Source organism: Neoarius graeffei, chromosome 1, assembly GCF_027579695.1.
Source record: "Neoarius graeffei isolate fNeoGra1 chromosome 1, fNeoGra1.pri, whole genome shotgun sequence".
In the NCBI taxonomy this organism is placed as follows: Eukaryota; Metazoa; Chordata; class Actinopteri; order Siluriformes; family Ariidae; genus Neoarius; species Neoarius graeffei.
This window is the reverse complement of record NC_083569.1, coordinates 82,172,935-82,199,007: the sequence shown is the minus strand read 5'-3', so window position 1 is coordinate 82,199,007 and position 26,073 is coordinate 82,172,935. Positions and strand designations below refer to the sequence as shown.

Below are 26,073 nucleotides of genomic sequence, written 5' to 3'. Positions count from 1 at the left end.
GTTTAAACATTTGATATGTCATCTATGTTCTATTCTGAATAAAATATGGAATTTTGAAACTTCCACATCATTGAATTCCGTTTTTATTTACAATTTGTACTTTGTCCCAACTTTTCTGGAATTGGGGTTGTAAATTATTTTGTTTTTCTTTTTCTGTGTCTCCTAACTTATGGTTTCTTTTGTTTCTCTTTCTGTGGTGCCATTACTCTGTAAAGCATCCTTGGGTTGGTGAAAGGTGCTATATAAATTAAACTTGTAAACAATACAGTATTATCCATGTTGGCTTCATTTGTCTGAGTATTACATTCAATATGCAACAGCATTCAATATATTTTAACAAACATCAATTAAAAAATAATTAGCATAAAGTTTACATTGAGTGGTTTGTGTTGAGTCTTTTAAAAACTCTTATCCAAATATAATTTACTTGAACTATGAGTGTCCAGAGATGCACACTACGGAACATAAAAAAAAAAAAAAACCTCTTCAATGACTGAAGCAATGTGCAGGCAACATTATTCTTTATTTGATTAAAACAGACAGTTGAGAAATTTCAGTGAATGCAAGTTTGTATTTACATAGAACAGATTTTGCAGAGCAAGTGAAATGTACCGTACAGGTAACATCACATTCCAATAACATTAACGCACAGACACCAAATATCTCACTTTGAGGAATCATGTTGCACAAATGACATGCATTTACAATCAAGAACGTTGGATAACCTCAAAAGTACAGATAGTTTTTTTTTTCCTCCCCTAAAATCAGTGTCGCATTACTATGCATAAGTAAGGCCTCATACGTTTTGGATTAACTGGAGACAAGACAGTTACTGGGCCTTATGGAGAATTGCAGAACTGAGAGAACAAATGACTTAGGCACTTAGGCTTACTTAAATTAATATAAACCCATTAACCTTAAATACAAAAGGTAGTACCACATTTTATGTAATGAATAAGCCCTTGTATACCAGGATGAAGCACAAGAGGGAATGCTGCACATAGTTTATATAATTCTTTTCTGCTAAATAAAATAAAGTTATCCAAATTGTTTAAGAAGTTTGACAATGAAATGATCATTTGCATTTAAAAAAAAAAAGGCACATTTACCATTTTCATGGGACCAGTCTTTGCCCATTTACGTAATGGTCATCTGTAATTGCTGCTCTGCCACACACCTGTGTTAACTGTTAAATCTGTAGTCAATAATGCCCCCTACAGGAACTGTAAACTGAAAAGGAAGTGAATTGTTTGTGGTATGTCCCAAGCAGTCACACTGAAAAATACAACCACCCCCACCCACCCACACACGGCTCAGTGACAAGTATGTAAGCAAAACCAGACTATGTGTACATCTATACAGTCAAAAGTTTGGACACACCCAATTCAATTGATTTATTTTTATAAATTAAATAAATAAAGACACTTCATATCAAACTAATGATTGGCCTGCCATTTCTCTTAGTTGAGCGGCTCTTGACATAATATGGATAACTACAGTTGTGGAATAGGGCTGTTTATTATATTTTAATTATTTACTGTGATCACAAACACATTAAGAAGGCAAAAAATTCCACAAATTAATGTAGGAGGAGGCATACCTATTAACGGAAAAGCATTCCAAGTGACCACCTCATGAAGCTGGTCAAGATAATGCAAATTATTTGCAAAGCTGTCAAGGTAAATAGTGGCCATTTTGAAAAAGCTAATATATGAAACTTTTTTTAAACACTTATTTACCACAATTCCATAGTTTTGATGCCTTCAGTATTATTATACAGTAGAGAAAATGATCAAAATAAATAACCCACGAATGAGTAGGTGTCCAAACTTTTGACTGGTACTGTATACAGGACAGTGTATATATATATGTCTCATCTCATTATCTCTAGCCGCTTAATCCTGTTCTACAGGGTCGCAGGCAAGCTGGAGCCTATCCTAGCAGACTACGGGCGAAAGACGGGATACACCCTGGACACATACATATATATGTGTGTGTATATTATATATTTCAGCTGGCAACAATTCTTTGAAGCCCAACTTATGCAGTGAGTAGTTTCTCATTTCTTAAAACAACCGTGTCAGAATATGTAGCCCATGGTCATGGCAAAGATGTTATGGTGTTTCAAATTTCTGTCCTGCATCAAGCAAAGAAAACAACTAAGGTGACCGCTGAAATTATTGGAACTGCGTTAAGAACTGTCCAAAACATTAAAACCTGGAAGGCTAGTGGCGAACTATCAAATCTGTGGAAGAAACGTGGTTGGAAAATCTTGGCTGACCATGATTGGAGAGGATTTAAATGCTAGGTGAAGTTGAATCGTTTATTAAAAAACAATAAAATAAAATCTATGAATGAGTATGTGTCCAAACTTTTGACTGGTACTGTATGCGTATAAATAAAAATATACAAAAGGCACATGCTGTAAAGATGCCTTCAGAAAAAATGAAAAACATTTGTACTTAAAACACCATAGAGGAGTAACCAGTAAGAAACGAAACAGACAATATTTGGTGTGATGAAACTGCTTCAAGGAAAGGGAAAGAGAGAAATAAGGGGGAAAAAAAAATCAGTAGTCTCACTGTAAAATTTTGTGCAACTATACAAGGAAATTGCCTGGTTAGTTTTGCTGAGCAGCTTGGCAAATCAGCCAAACTTCTGGAGACTTCGCCTGTCACACTTGCTTCTTTTTGTTGCATGCAAAACCTAGCACTTTCATATTTTTTTTTTTTGTCTGAGAAGTGGTCTACATGATGTTGCTTTCTTTACTGATATACAAACATTTTTCTGTAATTTTTCCCAAAAATAAAAAATTTAAACGTTTGGAAACAGAAAATGTTTTTGTACTGACTCAATAACGCAGAAGTCAAACATCTACAATAAAATTTGTACTACATAGGGTGCCTAAGACTTTTGCACAGTGCTGTAAATATACTGTGTGTGTTTATTCCAACAATTACACTGTATTAATGAGAATATTTGAGAAGAGAAGGTCACCAATTAGTCAAATCCTTGCCAATCGCTTTGCTCCGAGTCATACTCAAGCTCAGCTCCAACACACCGTACCCCTTCTAATAACATCGGTGTCCCGTGGTGTCGATCTGAGAAAGAAAGACAAGACATAAGATTGCTGTGTTCAAATCACCTCCGCTCATTCTCTTCAAGACCCAAGTGTGTGGAGTACAGCACAGTAATGTTTTCATAAGGACATATGAGCAGAGTTCACCTGCATACTTTTATACCAATTTTTATTATAATTTGGCTTAGGGCAAAATAATTTTTCTGTCCATCTCTATATTTTATGCCAATATTTTAGTGGTAGTGCCACAAAGATGTTAAGACAAGTCTAAAGTCATTTAAATAGATGAAAGGGTTTAAATATACAATTATTCAGCATTTAAAAGGTATTAAAAAGAAAATGTGCAAAAGTTAATTATGAATAATTGATGAAATGACAGTTAACCAGCTGCACTGCAGCCACACAATAAGTTCATTTTTCATGTCAGTATTGGTTAGCTGCTATAAATCACTTAAAAATACAATGTTAATACATTATTCACACAACACTGCTAAATTGTGGAATTTAGGCCTGCAATTAAAACCTTTCATTGATTATACTGGAATCACAAATTTCCCCAAAACATGACATATCAAATCCAAAAACTATGCTTTTATTAATTAAAGCGAGTGCTATAGGTTACTACATAGTAATTATATCTGATCAACCTTTGCTTAAAGGGTTTCTCTGAAAAATGGGATTCTATTTTTAACAAGCCACTACAAGTCATATGAAGGTCACAGAATTTAAGCACCATACCCAAGGGCTTTATCTAGATATTTTGATTCACACCAACTACAACATGAAAATTTCACAGTTCTACAATTTTATATATACAAGCAAGTTTTTGGAATGTTTGATGATTGAGATCTTTTCAGAACAGGCCTAACCGTAAAGCGACAGTAATAAAAGAGAAAATGAAGGTGCATTTGAAGTGCAAAATCAAGACTATTAAATCCTAACATCACTGATCATTCTGAATATCATGTAAATAAAAATTTGTTTCAGTGGACTTGGTTGGATTTCCATGGTGTTTACACCATGTTGGGGTGGCACGGTGGTGTAAGTAGTTAGCAGTCGCCTCAGAGCAAGAAGGTTCTGGGTTCGAGCCTAGCGGCCGGAGGAGGCGCCTCTGTGGATTTTGCATGTTCTCCCAGTGTCTGCGTGGGTTTCCTCCGGGTGCTCCGGTTTCCCCCAAAGACGTGTGGTTAGGTTAATATGGGACGGCCTTGGGCTGAGGTGCCCTTGAGCGAGGCACCTAACTCCCAAATGCTCCCCGGGCGTTGTTAGCATGGCTGCCCACTGCTCTGGGTATGTGCGTGTTCACTGCTTCAGATGGGTTAAATGCAGAGAGGAATTTCACAAGTGTGTGATGAATAAAGTTGTGCTTGCTTTCTTTCTTACACATTTTTTTTTGGGGGGGGACACACACCACACAACTCACAGCCCTGTCAATAACTACCAGCAGCCTTATGTGACATGCCTTGTTTCTTTTAATTCACTGAGAAAAGCAATATATATATATATATATATATATATATATATATATATATATATATATATATATATATATATATATATACACACACACTTTTTTTTTAGAAGAGCAAGGACTGTGTTTGTGCTATGACAATGGACATCATTTACTTGTATTTGTGTCAGTACTACATACGCATTATCTAGCCGAGTTAGATTTACACTGCATAAAAGTGAAGTCAGCCGATTCTGATATTTTGTTGGCAGTAAAAAAAAAAAAATCACACGGTTTGATTGAGATGGTCATTAATGATCTACAAAGTTAAAATAAGTAAAAAGTGCAATTTGTGTGTGTTCGCTTTTATGTAGATTAATAGAATTACGACTGGATACAAGTTTCAGGAACATTTCTGCATTAAGTGTTTAATATGTATTTATACTACACGTATAAATCATTAAGAATATGATCATATTAAGAACACTGACTCGAGTCCTTATTCAAGCGCCTCATGATTGAATATTCAAAAATTCACTACATAAATTAAAACTTGACACATGACTGACCTATAAAACTTGAAAATAGGTCAAACTGGTATGAAATCAGACTTTAGTTTCATTTTCATCAATTTTATATTTTTCACATAGTACCCAACTAAATCATGAGATCAAGAAGAACGTTTTATTTATATACATTTCATTTATGCATTTCCACCAAGATTCAAAATGTGGCATTCTGGAGCACTCAAAATGCACTATTTTGCATCTACATTTAAAAAATTTTTCCTCGGACAGGACCCCTGGAACACCCAGCCTTTTTTCGCATTACGGCAACAGTGTAAGCTTTAGGTCTGCTGACTACTCTTTTCCAAATGACCCCTACTGCAAAAAAGTTATTAACTGGGCTGGATTCAACACTATGCAGTGTGTGTAAACTCTGTCTCATAGCTGAAATAGAAGCTCCTATGCAACCTTTATTGTGTAATGACCTGTAGCAGCAAATTTGAGCCTCTTCTCTTCATTTGTTAGAGATGAGGGGGGTCTGTTGTATTTAGAGGAATTTTTAAGCGGTGATCATGTCCACAAACTAGACTGTAAGAAATGGGACCGGACTCGTTGTGGCATTTGAGATCAGGAAAATTGTCTCATCTCTGCCAATTTAACTTGGTGGATTTTGAATGATAAACCCCTTTGTGATTATTCCATCTACATCAGCACACTGCATTCATTTCTAGCCACAAATTATCAAAATAAAACAAAATACTTCAACACATGTCCAAGAAGAGCCCAGTGAAGTAAGAGATTTGCTATGATGTATGGACAAAGATGGCAGATGTGATTTGAATGGAAACTTGCATCATGTAATTTTTTTTCTTTTTTTTAAAGCCCAATCACGGTAAGCTGTACTCATTATTACCATCATGGCAATTTCTAACCATCATTTGTGCATTTGTTTGGTATAGTACAATTATGGCAGTTGGTTGAATTGATTTTGATGACCAGTAGAGTGCAGCAGATACCAACTGAAGAAAATATTAAAATCATACTTCATCTTTGCACTGTTTAATAAATTTTTTAAAAACCCTAAAGGTGCTTTATATTCAGAAAATGGGTTATATAGACAGAGTACATTAGAATATCAAATTACATTAGGATTTTAAACATTATAGTGGACCTCTCTTGGCCTTCCCAATGAGGATCACATTAAAATAATGTGTGAACGACAATACTAGTCTACTTAAAGAGGATGCTACACATAATTTTGGAAATGGCTGGATTAATAAGTGCTAATTTTATGGAAACATGATCTCTCAAACTGCAACTCGTATGGCTAGGTGTACAAAATAATAAACCCTGCTCAAATCAGCATAGTAACTTGGGCTTTAATATGCATATCTGCAAAACTGCAGTCAAAGCAAAGAACTAATTTTAGATGTTTCCAAAAAGGTTGAGATGCTGTGTACCGTAAAATATAAATATAAAAAAAAAAATGCAATGATTTGTAAATCATGGAAAGGTGCCATTTCATTGAAACGACTACAAAAGACAACATATCAAAATGTCAAGACAGAAATTGCATTATTTGAAAAATACCGGTATATGCTCATTTTGAATTTGATGCCAGCAACACGCTTCAAAAAACGTTGGGATGGGGCAACAAAAGACCAGAAAAGCCATCATGCTAAAAAACACCTGGTAGAACATCTCATCTCATCTCATTATCTCTAGCCACTTTATCCTGTTCTACAGGGTTGCAGGCAAGTTGGAGCCTATCCCAGCTGACTACGGGCGAAAGGCGGGGTACATTTCACAAATATTTCTATTCTACGCAGCATCCCAACTTTTTGCAATTAAACTACCCGTCTGTGTGCTGTGTAATACATAATTACAGAAATGGTCAAAAGGTCTTCCAATTGACTAATTTCTCAGACACATCTAATTTGATGTTCATGGAGAATAAATTAAATATGGTTGTTCTAGAAGTTATTGACAAGACCCTCTACATTATTTGGATTTAGGGCAGTGTGTGCATGCTCACACTCATGGTAGGTATTCAGCAAGTGTGTTTTTGCTGAGACTGGCTGTGCTGTGTTAGACAACTCACCCATAACACGAGCGTGAACTTTGACCTTCAGGCACACATCTTCTTTGCTCTCACTGACTATTAGCATTTCCTCAAAGAGCACCCCCTCCTTGTGAGCCACAAACTCACAAGTCACCTTTAAACCTCCTAAAAAGAGACAGGAGTGTTAATGTTGACATAAAGGCGTAATGGGGTGGAATGTAGAGAAGTAGAGAAATAAAAACAGGAATAAAACAAGAAAATACTTCTGACAAGAGCCATGTTAGAAACTCAGAGCTTTAATAAAATTTTGTGGTCTCATGTGACTAAATCTGAGACATTTTGTCTAAAGCAAAAGCATGTTTGTTACAATCCAAATACAGCCAACCCCTGGTAACACCATTCCCATGATCAAGCATGTTGACGCATTATGTTCCAAGAGTTGTTTTCAGCAGGAGTGACTGAAAAGCTTGTTGCCATCACAGGCAACATGGATGGAGTCAAATAAGTAAATTCTTAAGAAGAGCCTATTCCCACATGCTATCAAACTCCTCAACTCTGAGGGATTGGACTGATTCTCATGGACTGCTGATCACACCACTCACTGCAGTATTTGCACAGTGGACAATATTGCACTATTGCAGTATTGTAACCACTCGCAATGGTTACAATCTCTCTCTCACACACAGTTTACATTTATTTATTCCATTTTCACACACTACTTCAATTCCTCATGCCATCAGACTCCTCAACTCAGACTGATTCTCACCGACTGTGGAACACACCACTCGTACCGCAATCTTTGCATAGTGGAAAATAATGCACTATTGCCTTACAATGTTTACCATGTCTCTTGCACACAAAGTTTATATTTATTTATTTCCCTTCATATACTACCTCCATATAAACACTCAACTTTGCACCTTATATTGCTTGGGTCTGTACTTTATGTTGTTTGTGTCGTTTATTGTCCGTTTATTATCATCCTGCAGTATGGACAAAGAAGTGTCAAACAGGATTGCGAAGGCAGGCTCCTCTTTTGGCAGGCTCTGGACATGGCTGTGGGGTGAACGTGGCATCAGACTCCAGACAAAACTGGCAGTCTACAAGGCAGTCGTCATTACGGCCCTTCTTTACAGTTGTGAAACATGGACACTGTACAAAAAGCAGCTAAAAGCACTGGACAGTTTTCACCTCCGCTGCCTGCGCAAGATCATCGGTATCTCCTGAACAGACAAGGTTTCCAATACAGAAGTGCTCCATCGAGCAAACATGCCTGGCTTTGAAGCATTCATCATGAAAGCTCAACTGAGATGGGCTGGCCATGTGGTACGAATGGACGATTCACGACTCCCGAAGATGGTGTTCTACTGCGAGCTTACTTCTGGCACGAGAAAGGTCGGACGCCCCTACAAGCGCTTCAAGGACTCATTGAAATCGTCCCTTGCTGCATGCAGCATTCCACATCGAGAATGGGAGACCATTGCTACAGACAGATGTGCCTGGCGCCATGCTGTCTGCCAAGGAGTAAAAATCTTCGAGGAGAACAGACTTGACGAGCTGGATCAGAAATGACAAGATAGGAAGGAGAGGAGACCCGACCCCAGCACCACCATCGTATGCCCAGTGTGTGGACGCACGTGTGCCTCAGCATTTGGGCTGCGATCCCATCTTAGACGCCATTGAAGTCATCATCACAGAGCGATGGACATCCAAGTGTCCGTTTATTGTTTGTCTACTGCGTCATTTACTGTCTGCGGTGTTGTACTCGTTGCACTCCTGCACTTTATGTTGTTAGACTTGTAGTCCTGTGATGTTCAATGTAGCACCATGGTCCTGGAGAAACGTAGTTTCGTTTTAACTGTGTACTGTACCAACTGTATACAGTTGAAATGACAGGGAAAAAAAAAAAAAAAGGACCTTGACCTTCCCGTCACCCAGACGTCTGCCTTTACAATAAAGCAATGAATCAAAGCACAAGGCAAAAACTACAAAGGAATAGAATGGGGGGGGGGGAGAAAAAAGCCATGATCTTAATGCAGTTTAATGCAATAGTTACAATTTTCATGACTACTAAAATAGTCAGAGGAGTTAGTACAAGTGTCAAAAGGTACATTTAAAACTGGGGAAACACTGCCTCAGAAGGCTGTCACAAGACAGCATGGTATCGAAGACCATTTGAAACTGATCAAACTCTGGTTTCCTGTCTTCTACAATGCCTTCAAACTGCCCCCAGTTGAAGGCAACATGGCTGCATCCTCAGTGCTGCCCATTATCCAGAAACTTGTGTGGTAGCTCCCTCAAGCAACAGGAAAAATGTTTCAAAAAAAGATGGCTGACCAAACTTCACAGAAAGCAATTTCGTATGCATAAGTTTCTGGGCTTTTTCATTGAGATTTCTGAAACATTACAGGGGGGCACTGTATGATTTTCTAACTTCGGTATCCTGACATCACACGTTACTGTGAATGTGATCCTAAAAGGCTGTTCGACCCTAGCCTGGGCCCGCCCATCCTAAGCGTGACGCAACACGAGGGCCTGTTGCGAGCTTAGTCTGGCAAGGCAAGCTATCTACAGCTCTTCCAAGCTCCCGAAAAATCAGGAGCCAATCAACTTTGAGCATCTCCAACGGCCCTGGGTAGAGGCATGTTCAAGGCAGTGACGTTGTAGAACTGCGACCGGAAGCCATAGATTGTTTACAGCGGTAGATGCTGTATTGAAAGCATTCAATGGGAAGTTCTCATTGAAAACGGAGCAAAGAGCAGCCCTGGAGGTATTTATTGAAAGGAAGGACGTTTTCGCCTTGCTCCCGACCGGCTTTGGTAAGAGTTTAATCTACCAGTTACTCAAGCAGTTTCCGTCACGTCACATACGTCAGAGGAAAGAGTGATGTGATTGGTTTAAGCTTCGTCACAGCCTTTTCTGGCTTCGACCAGTAGCAAACTGAGGCATTTCAGGGAGGCGGGTCAACCACACGCTTTGGGAAACGGTTGGGCTTAATATCTTTGCCAGACCAAATGCTCGCAGAGCTTTGAAGTCGCGTTAGCCAGACTAGTTCGACCCAAACGTCCTTAGAAGATGCCTTCAGTTGAAAGTCCTGCCTTATGAAACGTGTCTAATATGGCAGTGAGGCAAGGAAACAAACTTTGGTTTCAAATACAGCCAACATGCATAGAAAAAAAAAAGCCTAAAAAAAAAAAAAGTTAAATTTAGCCAATTACTCCTTCCTTGCATCTACTATAAAACAAATTCACATATACCAAGCCCCACATGCACAGCCAAAAAGCTCAATAATAGAAAATGCCTTGAGCTTGCCAGCTCACTTATTCTCCAAAGCTCTCATCCACATTAAACAGTGGCTCCACAAATGCACCATAAATGGTTTGTTTAAAAAAATAATCCGCAAACAGCATTTATTTGCTCGGTCAACTATCCAAGCCTGCTGTTAATAGAACGTGAATTGAACTGACTGTTGCTTGGTCTCACAAACCAACCCATGCTTGTTGTCCCTCAGAATTAACAAGTGACTAAGGTGGTGTTTACATTAGACCGTATCCGTCTCGTTTTCGTGGCGGATGCACTGTCCGTCTAGATTAAAACGCCGGGAAACGACTCCACAGGCGGAACAACTTGAATCCTCCAGGGCCCACGTATTCAACCCAGTTCGTATCTGATCCGGTGCTGTGTAAACATTGAGGAACGAGGAAACGCTGTGCTGAGCTCTAGCTGACGTCGTCATTGGACAACATCACTGTGACATCCACCTTCCTGATTCGCTGGCGTTGGGATCACACACACAGCGGCTCAGTCCCGAATCACTGCTCGTGCGCTTCACTCGCGCGCTCTGTGAGCTGCGCAGGGCCGGAGTGCGCACCCTCCAGAGGGCACTCGCTGTTCAGGGCGGAGTGATTTGGAGCGCAGGAGGAAGCGCTGAGCCGCACTGAGGTTTATTTACACATTTCAACTTATTTACCTCCTTCAGGCACTTAAACTCAGTGAGAACATGAACATCACAGCCAGGTGTGTTTATCTGCTGGAGAAGGTGTTCGCTTGCCATCCTTCCACTTGCAAGTGGTGAGTGACTTGCGCATGCCCGATATGCACTGGGATCATGTAATGTGCCGTCTAATTAGTCATGTGATTAGCGTATCCGTGTATTGGCATTGCTGTGTGCACGCGAATCATGTATTGGCGTTGCTGTGTGCACGCGAATCGTTTTAAAAACGTTAATCTGATGATCCGCTGATACGGTCTAATGTAAACACCACCTAAGAGCACCAGCGCCCTACTACCTTGCCTTTAAAACAAGAATACTAACCCCGTTTCCAGAAAAGTTGGACAGCTTCCAAAATGCAATAAAAATCTGATTTGTTAAATTCACATGAACCTTTATTTAACTGACAAAAGAACTAAAAAGACTTTCAAGTTTTAATTGTATTTTGGAAATATAAACCAAGTTAGAATTTGATGCCTGCAACACACTCAAAAGAAAAGAAAGAAAAAAAAGTTGGGACAGAGGTAAAATGTTTATAGAATATTCAAGTCACACTATTGTGGAATCTTCCAAAATGATCAGGTTAATTGGTAACAGGTGAGGGTAACATGATTGGGTATAAAAGGAGCAGCACCGAAGGCTCAGACTTTGCAAGGAACAATAGGTTCCTCATTCCTTTGTGCCAAAGTTTGTGAGAGAATTGTTAGTCAATTAAAAAGAAAATTTCTCAAAAGGATTTTAGGTCTTTCATAATCTACAACACATAATATTGTGAAACGGCTCAGGGAATTGGGAGACATCTCAGTGCATAAAGGGCAAGGTCGGAAATCACTGGGAGTGACTTTCGAGAAACGCAACCTGAAACTGTATTATGCAAGAAGGAAGCCATTCATCAATTTCATGCAGAAGCGCCACTGATTCCTCTCAGCAAGAACTCATCATCTCAGATGGACCAAAAGACCACGGAAATGTGTGCTGTGGTCAGATGAGTCCACATTTCAGCTTGTGTTCAGGAAAACCAGATGCTGAGTTCTCCGTGCCAAAGGTGAAAGTTTAATAGAGAAAGGTGCAAAAAGTCAACATCTGTGATGGTATGGGGGGGGGGGTGCATCAGTGCCCACAGCATGGGTGAGTTGCATGTGTGTAAAGACCCACTCACTGTGGTGTGTATATAGGGATTTGAGAGACTGAGAGACAGAGATACACACATGTTGCCATCAAAGCGATGTCTCTTCCCGGGAAGTCCATGCTTATTTCAGCAGGACAATCCCAGGCCCCATGTTTTGTAGTTTTATAGACAGAGTACATGTACTTGACTGTCCTGCTGCCAGTCCAGATCCGTTTCCTGTTGTGAATGTGCGGCATGTCATGAAGAGGAGAATCAGACAACAGTGACCACAGATTGTTGAACAGCTGAAGTTTTGTATCAAGCAAGAATGGACAAAAATTCCAATTGCAAAACTGCAAAAATTAGTACTCGTATTCCCAATACAATTAAGTGTTATTAAAAGGGAAGGTGCTGTAATACAATGGTAATAATGCTTCTGTCCCAACCATGAGCGTGTTACAGGTATCAACTTCTAACTTCAATTATATTTACAAATTACAATTAAGTTGGTCAGTAAAACGATGGAAAATCTTTTCTTTGTACTTGTGTCAGTTAAATAAAGGTTCATTTGAATTAAACAGATTTTTGCATTTATTGCATTTTGGAAAAATATCCCAACTTTTCTAAAAATAAGTTTAACATTAAGTTTTCTTCATAGTAATGAAAGCTCAAATGCAATCAATTTCTTGATGTACAAGACCCCCCCAACTTTTTTTTTTTTTTTTAATATATAAATAGTTATTTCTCATAAGAGCATACCATTAGGAGTTGCAGTAAGATCTTTAATCTGAAGGTACAGGTTGGGCACAGGAGCCGGACACACATCTTTTCCAAGTCCTGTAACCTCTGGCAATGTGAAGACAATTTCATACCTGTGCTGAGTCTTCAGGAAGCCCACCTGAAAAACACAAGGGACAGAGTCACCAACACTGGATCAAAGAACAATTTTCAATATCTTACTACAGTTTCTGTAATCAGTTTTTTTTTAAAGGCACTGACAAAAAGTGGGCGTAGATCATTATATCAAGAGGGGCTTCTTTACAAAGCTGGCAGGAAGAGAAAATGGAGAGTGAGAAAAAGCAAATGTCTTTTACATGTTGCAGAGAGTGCATCAAACAGAGACGGGATCATGACTTTCAATTTTGTACGGAGACGTGATGCCACAGTGGCTGTCTCTATGCAACATGGGGTGCACAATACATATGTCAAGCATCTGAGAAAATGTAGAGCCACTTCTGTGATGGCCATAATTAAAAAAAAAAAAAAAAAAAAAAAAGACAATTTCGTGCATGCATGTGAAATATGAAGTGGGTTGTGCCAACGAGAGGACAAAGTGGTGTTTGCGTATGACTGGAAAGAAAGTCCAATTCTATTACTGAAAAAGCTTTTGTTCTCTCTGAACAAAACACACTTCAGGCTACATGTGGAGTTCATCTGATGCAACACTGCCATCAAATGACAATTCATAGTTTCCAACAAACACAAAGCATTCATTCAAAAACTCATTATGGAGTGGTGTGGTGTTGCCAAAGGCAAGATATCACAAAACACCCTCAATAAAAGAGATTGCATCTGAAATACAGTGCACATACATACTCATACACTGAAATGAAAATAGCTGGGTTAAGGTAGTACAGTGACTGAACAATGAGGATCAAATAAACAAGCAGAGTCTCTGTAGAGATAATACGTTTAGTCTCTCCTAAAAGGATCTGGCCTCCAGAACAAGTCAGCCAAAAGATAAAAGCAGGGTTCTGTTTTAGCAGTCAGCCAGCTGCAGGTCATAAATTGGTAATGGGGTGTGCGTGCACACACATACATGTGTATGGAAAGGGTCTCACTAAATCAAAGACCTACTTATAAAAGCCTAACCTAGGCAATTATAAAATCATAACCATGCAACCATAATGACCTTCAAATGCTTAACAAAAACCAAGACTTAAACTTAAAAAAATTTATTTATATATATATATATATATATATATATATATATATATATATATATATATAGCTATAGCGCAACAATGACGGGTCGACGCACCTCCGGTGCCATTACCAGATTAACACATTTTTTTTTCTTTTTTAAAGAAACATCCAAAAGGTCTCCTGAAATCCGTGAATTAACGCAGCCAACATGTTCTAACCCGATAAACCAACATGGCAACCCTTGTCTGGAACAGGGCTCAACTCCCTGCTGTGCCCTTAATAATAAAGTTACTTTTATAAGCATATACAATTTCATAACATTTACCAGCTACAACACACAGCATGCCCAAATAGGTACTGGCAAACAAACATTACTGTTAAATTCATTGTGGCAGCAGGGGCGTGATTGAGCATCGGCTGTGGGCAGCAAGGAGTCAGGTAAAACTGGCAAGTAACGCGAGTTTCACCCGTGTCTGATTACTGGCAGTTTCCTTGTGTCTCATGTTCTTGTAGAGAGAAGACAGTAAGGAGAGAGAGAGAGAGAGAGAGAGCGCTGAGCAACTCAGTGCCATGTGTATGGTTCTAAAAGTGCACAAAGCAAAATAAGTGAAATTCACACCAAAAAAAAAAAAAAACAAACACACCTACAGCTGTCAAGCCCGTCTCCCATTTCCTCATTTCTCAAGAGCCATGAGTGTTACGCTCATGCGTCTTTAGACAATATAAGTGTCATGATTCAAAATAAAACGAGAACATTAACATCTCATTATGCTCAATTACTGCATACACTGACACCTAATCTTTACACTTCACCTGTTCATGTAACCTGCAATAGTACCATAACCCCTTATGTGCTGTGAAAATACACATCCAACAAAATTTTCTTTACTTCCATGTATGACGGTAAAATGTATGCAATCCTATTTTTCAGACACTGCCTTTACATCTGTGTGCAAAAAAAGTCAAGCGTTTTCAACACTGGAAATAGCAGTTATCGTGCAATCAACTACAACTATACAGTTTAGGTGTAAATCATTGTTCAAATTCTTAACATTCTGTGCAACTTAACCTACATGAAGGAATGTGTAATGAACATGAGAGCATCAGTTGTTGTACTGCCCTCCAGTAACAAGCACGAGGTCCAAGAGCTTGATTTAAAACAAACAAACAAACAAACAAACAAAAAACGGGGTTTATTCCTATAAATACAGCAACCCATGAGAACTGGGTTGAAGAGGAAGGGAAAAAAAAGAAAAGAAATGCTTGTATGCATGTCCTAGTATCCAGTCATTTCGCACAATTGTCGTAAACAACCCTGAAGACGCCCGAGCATCAAGCGTTTTGGTGTAAAAACAAGCCTGATCATCGAAGCAGTGAACACTCACTCACACACACAGTGAGTACACTCACCCAGACTTTGGGAGCATTTTACTGTCTATAAACTCCATCACAGGCCACTCAATTATCTCATCTCATCTCATTATCTCTAGCCGCTTTATCCTGTACAGGGTCGCAGGCAAGCTGGAGCCTATCCCAGCTGACTACAGGCGAAAGGCAGGGTACACCCTGGACAAGTCGCCAGGTCATCACAGGGCTGACACATAGACACAGACAACCATTCACACTCACATTCACACCTACGGTCAATTTAGAGTCACCAGTTAACCTAACCTGCATGTCTTTGGACTGTGGGGGAAACCGGAGCACCCGGAGGAAGCCCACGCGGACACGGGGAGAACATGCAAACTCTGCACAGAAAGGCCCTCGCCGGCCACGGGGCCCGAACCCGGACCTTCTTGCTGTGAGGCGACAGTGCTAACCACCGTGCCACCCCGCCACTCAATTTTTTGGAAAAAAAAAAATTCCCTTGTATTTTTATGCAACATGCTTTTGTTTGCTTTACTCACTGAGAAAAGCAATCTTTTTAGATGGCAGGAATCACATTGCTATGACAACAGGATCGTTTACAAGTATCCGTGTCTGTGGATACATTCTCTCGCCAAGTGAGATTTAAACTTCATAAAAGTGAAGTTTTTTAATTCGCAGATTTTGTTGCCAGTTAAAAAATAAAATAAAATAGTTACAGAAAATTTCTGATTTGATGTTTAGAACTAGAAGCCTTGATTTTACACGTATACATTATACACCTGGAAGTAGCTGCACTATACAGGAAGGGACAGAGCAGGCTATACTTCCTTAGGAGGCTGCGGTCCTTTAACATCTGCAAGAAACTCCTGTGGATGTTCTATCAGTCTGTGGTCGCCAGTGTCCTGTTTTACACGATGGTGTGCTGGGGGGGCAGCACATCCAAGAAGGACACATCCAGGCTGGACAAACTGATCAGGCAGGCCGGCTCCGTGGTCGGCATGAAGCTGGACTCTCTGGTGACGGTGGCAGAGAAGAGATCTATGGACAAACTATTGAACATCATGGACAATGCCAGTCACCCTCTGCACACAGTCATCAGCAACCAGAGGAGTCTGTTCAGTGACAGAATGCTCCTTCCCAAGTGCAGGACTAACAGACTCAAAAACTCCTTTGTCCCTCACGCCATCAGACTGTACAACTCCTCTCTGGGGAGGAGGAGGGGGAACAGGAGGACAGAGGACGGGAAGGAGCAGTAGCCTAGCCTAACAATAAGCAATACCGGACAATGTGCAATATAATGTGCAATATCTTTCCTGCTTCCCCCACACACACACACACACACACTCACCCTAACCCCCCTTTCCCCCCTTCCTCTCTTCCCCATATCTTATTCTTTTATATTTGTATATGTAAATACTTAATTTAATTTATCTAGAAGTTTTTCTCCATTTCTTTTCTCTGTTTATCTGTAATGATGCTGCTGGAATCTTAATTTCCCTGAGGGAACCCTCCCAAAGGGATCAATAAAGTTTTATCTAATCTAATCTACAGTACGTACGGTGTTAAATTGTTTGGAGGGAGGATTGGTGACTGGGCTTCATCAGGCAGGGAGGAGTGGTGAAATACAATCACTGGTATTCGATCTGAATCTCAGCAACTTCCATTACATTTTTTTTAAATCCAAACATCTTGATTATAAATACCTACTGATCATGTTTAATGATTAAATGTTCTTAGAACTTGTGCGAAAGGACCTGAGTTGTGCTCAAAGACTTATGCAAAAAGACCATAAACCCATGTCCTCCACTTACAATTCATGCCATACAGCTGCAACAGGTAGCATGTAACACAAAATAGAACACAGCATAAACACACACACACACACACACACACACACACACACTACTTTGCAGCTTAACCGTAACTTCTTGGTTCACTTATAAAGCTTTGCATAATACATACACTCAGACAACATGTGTAACTTGTGCACTTGCAATATGTTCTGGAAAAACATCACCAGAAAATCACACTTGTGTAAGTATTACATTTCTTTATGTCTTAAATGAATTCAAAGCAACACACTTCATGAGCTAATAATAACAAAGAAGGGCTTAATCGCTATCATTTCTTCCTTGGACTTGCCTTTGACCCTTTCTTCCAAGTTACCTCCTTTTAGATACTCAATGGCCAACTTTAGCCAAAGAGCACATCTTTCACCCAGTTTCCGTCATGCTTCACGAGCAAGGTGTGCTCCAATTGAATTAATACGCTGATGACGATTATTTCCACCCTTCAGGACGACTGCTGTTGGTAGAAACTTAACTGCCTCCCATCGTCAGCTTCACTTGTGTTGGTATACCAAAAAAAAAAACAAGACCCAAGAAGCCTTTGTCACACGTACAATCAAGCACAGACTTAAGCACACAGTGAAATTTAACCTCTGCATTTAACCCACCTGAAGCAGTGAACACACAAGTGAGCAGTGGGCACACACACATACCCAGAGCAGTGGGCAGCTATGCTTCAGCACCTGGGGAGCAGTTGGGGATTGGGTGCCTTGCTCAAGGGCACGTCAACCCAAGGCCCCCTCATATTAACCTAACCGCATGTCTTTAGACTGTAGGGGAAACCAGAGCACCCGGAGGAAACCCACGCAGACACAGGGAGAACATGCAAACTCCACACAGAAAAGCCCCCGTTGACCACTGGGCTCGAACCCAGAACCTTCTTGCTGTGAGACGACAGTGCTAACCACTACACCACTGTGCTACCTAAATACTGTAAATAGCTCTATTCAACAACTGGAGTAATCCATATTGTATCAAGGACTGCTCAACTAAGTAAAGAGAAATGGCACTCCATCATTACTTTAAGACATGAAGGTCGGTCAGTCAGTCCAAAAAATTGCAAGAATTTTGAATGCATCTTCAATTGCAGGGTAAAAAACAAAAACACTATAATGAAATTGGCTCTCATGAGGACCATCCCAGGAAAGGAAAACCAAGACTTACCTCTGCTGCAGAGAAGTAGTTCATTAGAGTTACCAGCCTCAAAAATCACCAATTAACAGCATCTCAGATTAGAGCCTACATGAATGCTTCAGAGTTTAAGTAGCAGACCTCAACATCAACTGTTCAGAGGAGACCGCATGAATCAGGTCTTCACGGTTGAACTGCTGCAAAGAAACCAAGACTGAGGGGGACCGAAAATAAGAGAATTGCTTGGGCCAAAAAACAAAAGGAATGGACATTCGACCAGTGGAATTCTGTACTCTGGTCTGAGAAGTCCAAGTTTGAGATTTTTGGTTCCAACTGCCACGTCTCTGTGAGAAGCAGGAAAGGGTAACAGATGGTATCTGTATGTGTACTTCCTACTGTGAAGCATGGAGAAGGTGGTGTGATGTGTGGGGGTGCTTTGTTGTTTATACTGTTGGGGATTTATTCAAAATTGACGGCACACTTAACTGGCATTACTACTACAGCATTCAGCAGTGACATGCCATCCCATCTGGTTTGTGCTTAGTGGGACCATAATTTGTTTTTCCAACAGGACTACGACCCAACACACACCTCCAGACTATACAAGGGCTTTTTAACCAAAAAGGAGAGATAAATCAGAAGACCTGGCCTCCATAAATCACCCAACCTAAGCCCAATTGAGATTGTTTGGGATGAGTTGGACAAGAGTGAAAAAAAGCAACCAACAAGTGTTCAACGTATATGGGAACTCTTTAAAGACTGTTGGAAAACCATTCCTGGTGACTACCTCATGAAGGTGGTTGAGAGAATGCCAAGAGTGTGCAACTCTTTCAAAGCAAAAGGTGGTTACTTCGAAGAATCAAAAATATAAAACATTCTACTTTGTTTAAAATTGTTTTGCATACTACATAATTCCATTTGTTACATCATAGTTTTGATGCCTTCAGCATCGTTCTACAATGTAGGAAATAAAAAAAAAAAAGTGAAATAGAAGGTGGGTCCAAACTTTTGACTGGGACTGTGCATATGGATAGAGTCTGTGCATGTGTGGGTTTGTATGTATGTATGTAAGTAAATAAAGCAGAACCACTGACCAAAAACTCACCTTCACCAAAAAGTTCCCATCAGACTCAGGAATCACCATGACAACAGAGTCATGCAGCTTCTCATCAAAGTGCACGTGGGAGTGAGCAGCAGCAGCATTTTCCTCAGCAAAACGAATGCCCCTCGCCTTAGAGGAAGCTGCAGTAGCACATGCATTCATTAAAAAACACACACAAAAACAAACAAATAAATTTATTTTATCTGTAGCTGCTTATCCTGTACAGGGTCACAGGCAAGCTAGAGCCTATCCCAGCTGACTATGGGTGAGAGATGGGGTACACCCTGGACTATACAGTGCTCAGTGTAAATGAGTGCACCCCCTTTGAAAAGTAACATTTTAAACAATATCTCAATGAACACAAACAATTTCCAAAATGTTGACAAGTTTAATATAACATCTGTTTAACTTATAACGGGAAAGTAAGGTTAATAATATAACTTAGATTACACATTTTTCAGTTTTACTCAAATTAGGGTGGCGCAAAAATGAGTACACCCCACAACAAAAAACTACTACATCTAGTACTTTGTATGGCCTCCATGATTTTTAATGACAGCACCACGTCTTCTAGGCATGGAATGAACAAGTTGGCGACATTTTGCAACATCAAGCTTTTTCCATTCTTCAGCAATGACCTCTTTTAGTGACTGAATGCTGGATGGAGAGTGATGCTCAATTGGTCTCTTCAGAATTTCCCAAAGAAAATAATTTCTTTACACCACAAAGGTGAAGGCTACAAGATCAGCAAAGCTTTACTTATCAGTCAGAATACTGTAGCAAAAGTGGTACAAAAATTAAAGAAAGATGGAACTGCAACCATCTCACAGAGACGTCCAGGTCATCCACGGAAGTTAACACCTCGACAGGAGCGTCTTCTGATGAGAAGGGTTAAAGAAAATCGGCATGCAAGTTCACTGCAGTTATCTAAAGAAGTAGAAAGCCAAACTGGGGTGACTATTTCCCGTGACACAATACGGTGTACACTGCAGAGGAATGGCATGCATGGATGCTGTCCACGAAAGAAGCCTCTCCTAAAGCCCAGGCACAAAAAAGCCCGCCTAGAGTTTGTCAGGGCCCATTCTGACAAAGATGAAGACTACTGGGACTCTAGACTCTGGAGTGATGAGACCGAGATAAATGTTTTTGGAACTGATGGCTTCAAAACTGTATGGCGTCGCAAAAGTGAGGAATACAAAGAAAAATGCATGGTGCCTACAGTGAAACATGGTGGTGGCAGTGCCCTTATGTGGGGCTGCATGAGTGCTGCTGGTGTCGGGGAGCTGCATTTCATTGATGGCATCATGAATTCACAGATGTATTGCTCTATACTGAAAGAGAAGATGCTACCATCACCCCGTGCCCTTGGTCGTCGTGCACTTTTCCAACATGACTAAATACACATCTAAGGCCACTGTTGGATTTCTGAAGAAGAACAGGGTGAAAGTGATTCAGTGGCCAAGTATGTCTCCTGAACTGAACCCAATCGAACACCTATGGGGAATTCTGAAGAGACAAGTTGAGCATCACTCTCCATCTAGCATCCAATCACTAAAAGAAGTCATTGTTGAAGAATGGAAAAAGATTGATGTTGCAAAATGTCGCCAACTTGTTCATTCCATGCCTAGAAGACTTGGTGCGGTCATTAAAAATCATGGAGGCCATACAAAGTACTAGATGTAGTAGTTTTTGTTGTGGGGTGTACTCATTTTTGCACTACCCTAATTTGAGTAAAACTGAAAAAAATGTGTAATCCAAGTTATATTATTAACCTTACTTTCCCGTTACAAGTTAAACAGATGTTATGTTAAACTTTGTCTTGTCAACATTTTGGAAATTGTTTGTGTTCATTGAGATATTGTTTAAAATGTTACTTTTCAAAGGGGGTATACTCATTTACGCTGAGCACTGTATATACACATACAAGAAATCTCACTTCTCCACCTTCTCATACATCCCTCTGAGGGGTTTCTTTCCAAGCCCCAATATAAGACATTGCACTTCAATGCACTTTCAATGTTCCACCAGCTGCTGCATTTGTTATTTATTGTTAAAGCAGAGCTGCAGTAAAATGTTTGATTTGTAATTTATTTATTCGTAATTTATGTTAAATGTTGATGACTGGCAGTGAGTTCTTAAAAATAAAACTGCACTTTCCACATTTTTTTGTATTATGATGTTTTTATTTTTCTGAAAAATGCTTGGTTTTCACTGAACCCGTAGTCATATCGTATCGATATCGAGATATCTGGCATGAATATTGAGATATGAAATTTTGTCCATATCATTCAGCCCTGGCAACAGGTCAGTAAAATGATTGGGTATAAAAAGAGCATCCTAGAGAGGCGGAGTCTCTCAGAAGTAAAGATGGGGAGGGGTTCACCACTCTGTAAAAGACTGCTTGGGCAAACAGTACAATAATTTAAGAATAACATTCCTCAATGTAAAATTGCAAAGAATTTGGGGATCACATCATCTCTGGTCCATAAGATCATTAAAAGATTCAGAGAATCTGTAGAAATCTCTGTATGCAAGAGACAAGGCTGAAAACTGACATTGGATGCCTGTGATCTTCAGGCCCTCAGGCGACACCGCATTAAAAGCAGACATGTGTGTAGTGGAAATCACTGGATGGGCTCAGGAACACTTCAGAAAAACATCATCTGTGAAAACAGTTCATTTCTGCATCCACAATTGCAAGTTAAAACTAGATATAAACAATATCCAGAAACACAGCTACCTTCTCTGGGCCCGAGCTCTTTTACGATGGACTGAGGTGAAGTGGAAAATTGTTCTGAGATCTGACGAATCGAAATCTGAAATTCTTTTTAGAAATCTTGGACATCACGTCCCCCAGGCTAAAAAGGAGAGGGACCATCTGGCTTATCATCAGTGCACAGTTCAAAAGCCAGTGTCTGTGATGGTATGAGGGTGCATTAATGTACGTGACATTGGGTAGCTTGCACATCTTGGAAGGCATCATGAATGCTGAATGATATATACACGTTTCAGAGCAACATGCTGCCATCCAGACAAAATATTTTTCAGGGAAGGCCTTCCTTCTTTCAGCAAGACAATGCCAAACTGCTTTCTGCACATATTAAAACTGCATGGTTCTGTAGTAAGAGAGTCCGGGTGCTAAACTGGCCTGCCTGCAATCCAGACCTGTCTCCCATTTAAAACTTTTGGCGCATTATGAAGCTCAAAATATGACAAAGGAGACCCCGAACTGTTGAGCAACTGAAATTGTGTATCGTGCAAAAATGGGACAACATTTCTCTTTCAAAACTACAGCAATTGGTCTCCTCAGCTCCCAAACGTTTACAGAGTGTTGTTAAAAGTAGAGGTGATGCAACACAGTGGTAGACATGCCCTGTCCCAACTTTTTTGAAACGTGTTGCTGACATCAAATTCAAAATGAGCACATATTTTTCAAAAAACAATAAAATTTCTCAGTTTCAACATGTGATCTGCTGTCTTTGGACTATTTTCAAAGAATTATAGGGTTTCCATGATTTGCAAATAATCACATTTTTGTTTTTATTTTATTTTTTGTTTTATTTTGTTTACACAGCGTCTCAACTTTTTTGGAATTGGGGTTGTACAGTGAGGTGGGAATACATGTTACTTTTCCGTTATGGAAGACTGAGTGGGAATGAGAATGTATCGGAGTAGTTCTTCGGTAACAATTACATTCACAGCAAAATGTGGTAAGTTTTTTTTTGTTGCAGTACTCAAGATAATGGGATTAAATAAAAAAAGTTCACATTGCATGGGGTACCCCTCCCCCCCCAAAAAAAAAGCACAGAAAAATTGCCTATGTTTAACTCTGAATGCAAAATCTTATGAGGAAAGAAAAAAGTCAGTAACAGAATTACATCAGAAAAAAACTGAACTTTCATTTATTAAAACCTTTAAAGATGAAGAATGACTCTTATGAACATGAACAAGGGTCACGTGACTCTGCTGGTTCTGTTGGATTTAAGCACGGCCTTTGATACCGTTGATCATGGTATTCTGATCACAAGTCTTCAGTCAAGGCTTGGCACCTCGAATGACTTGCAATGGTTTTCAGCGCACTTAAGGAACAGAAGTCAACGAGTCTTGATCAATGGGACCCTCTCTGATAGCTTTGCTCAGCAGTATGGTGTTCCTCAGGCATCCTGCCTCGGTCCTGTATTGTTTATCATTTACGCATCCAAGCTTTTTAAGATTGCAAACGCACATCTACCTAGCATTCATTGTTAGGTGGATGACTCTCAGCTTTATCTTTCATTTAAACCTGATTCGTAAGCAAGTCAAGATGAGACAGTTACAGCAAAGCAGCATTGTATAGAGGATATATGTTAATGAATAAGCTTGAGCTGGTCAGTCAGCAATGATACAACTGAATATTTACTTATAGGAACAAGACAACAATTGTCTAAGGTCAGCGCAGGTGCCCTTGTTGGTGATCATCAGATTATTCCAGCTCAAGGGGCCAAGAATCTGGGCTGCTGGTTTGATCAGCAACTTAGTATGGGGACGCACATCAATAAGATTTGTAGTGCATTTTATTTTCATTTGCACAACATTAGATGCATTAGAACATTTCTATTAACTGAATCAACCAAGTTAGTGCATGCTCTAGTCATTCGTAAAATTGACTGCCGCAAGTGTTTATTATATGGCTTGCCACAAATGCAGTTGTCCAAGTTACAGTGTGTCCAGAACACAGCTGTGTGCCTTATTTGCAATGTTTCCTGTTTTTGATTATATATCGCCTGTGCTTTTCAAGCTTCACTGGCTGCCAGTGCAATTTAGAATTAAATTTAAGATACTAGTAATTACATTTACGGCTATACACGGGCTAGTGCTGGAATACATTAATGACTTAATTAAAAGGTACATCGCGCTATTTTTTGAGATCAAATAATGGGCTTCTCCTTGAGTTGCCAAGAAAGCGAGCAAAGAGGACATTGGGGGACAGGGCTTTTTGTGCTGCCGCCCCAAAACTATGGAACTCGTTACCAAGTAGTATTCATAACTGTAGAACTTGACAATTTTAAGAATATGTTGAAGATGGATTTATTTAAGTTAGCATTTATAAATAAGATTTAATAAGACTTATTTTATCTTTTTCCTTTATATTTTATCGTAGTTTTAGCTCATTTTTACATTATTGTATATTTTTAGCCTTTAATAAGTAGACATTGTTTTATTGTAATTTTATAGTTAATCTTTGTGATGCGCAGGCGATCATATATTCATGCAGCCTGCACACTATAAATGTAAATTATTATTATTATTATTATTATTATTATTATTATTAAAACAAAGATTTCTCTGAAGCGACATTGCTACAATTGGGGTGATTTTTAAATATGGTTTTCAGTACATTTTTCCTTGGATTCCATACTTTAGCAATATCACTGAGCTGACAAGTTAAGGCAATCTTAATTTCATAATTTTGGCCTCTCCGCTGAAGAACTGCCCATCTATCCAGTGCTGTTTTTACCACATACAATAATGGATTTAATATGTGAAAGGGGCATGAGTATAATTTTTCTTTACTCTTCATGGCAGCATCACTAGTTCAAGTGCATAACTTGAACTGGTGAATTACTTGAACTAATTACTTTACATGTTTTTGCCCACCCCATCACAAAAGCCATTTTTATTTCCAATCTACGAATATTTACTTTTTTGCATAATGACCAACAGTGCATGATGCCAAAATGCTCCAGATGTAAAATAAGTCAGAGTTTAAAACAGTATAAAGCAATTTTTGTACACCTTACAATGAACAAAAACCTAGCTGGGACCATGTTTTTCTCTGCAATTTCTAATAAGAGATTACTTTAAAATGTTAACATGATTTTTAAAAACACAGTATGTTTAAAAAAACTAAATTATGATATTAAAAGGCCATGAAATTTTGAAAGAATGACAATGTGGCTGTACCTACACACAAAAAAATATTCTGCCTGAATAAGACGTCCAATCCACAGGCCTACTAAATATTATAAAGGTAAATAAACTGTATAATTAGGGATACTACTTTATTCCTATGGAGCCTACTAAGAATGATACAGAAAAGCTATAAAATTAAAATATGTTCTCAGTGGAGAAAGTTCCCAAGTTGACACGTCATGCATGTTCTGGTGTAGGCAACAGGTTTTGGTGTGTTGCAAATGCAAACAGGATGACTTGCGTCAAGTACAACCTTGCAGGAATATCCCAAACCACATGACACTTTACATTATAGCCTATTCTGTTGTCACAATTTTAGAAGACCAAGGGCCTTGTGCAAAAACCACTCGTGTGAACAGATTCGTTCTTATGTGGCTTGTAGGAGTGATTTGGAGAACTTGCCGCATTCACCAATCATCTTGTATTTTGGATTTTCTCTAAGGCACAAATAATTTATGAGTGGTCCAGGCCTGTTGTATGAGTCATGTGCAATTAGTCTGCTCTTATTCAAGCCCAAGTTTCTCCCAAATGGATTGTATATTTAATTACTT

General features: G+C 39.3%; 1 protein-coding gene across 1 annotated transcript in view; it reads right to left on the bottom strand.

Annotated features, from left to right (window-relative positions):
• Positions 1–504: 504 nt before the first annotated feature.
• The window catches only part of LOC132897305 (adipose secreted signaling protein), a 36,981-nt gene continuing 11,412 nt past the window's right edge, over positions 505–26,073 (bottom strand). Inside the window, exons 3-6 of the mRNA XM_060938694.1 lie at positions 19,574–19,710; positions 12,956–13,094; positions 7,137–7,262; positions 505–3,101 (exon numbers count right to left, since the gene is read on the bottom strand). Of these exons, the coding sequence (XP_060794677.1) occupies positions 3,001–3,101; positions 7,137–7,262; positions 12,956–13,094; positions 19,574–19,710 (503 nt within the window). The 3' untranslated portion in view covers positions 505–3,000. The remainder of the gene's footprint in view (positions 3,102–7,136; positions 7,263–12,955; positions 13,095–19,573; positions 19,711–26,073) is intronic.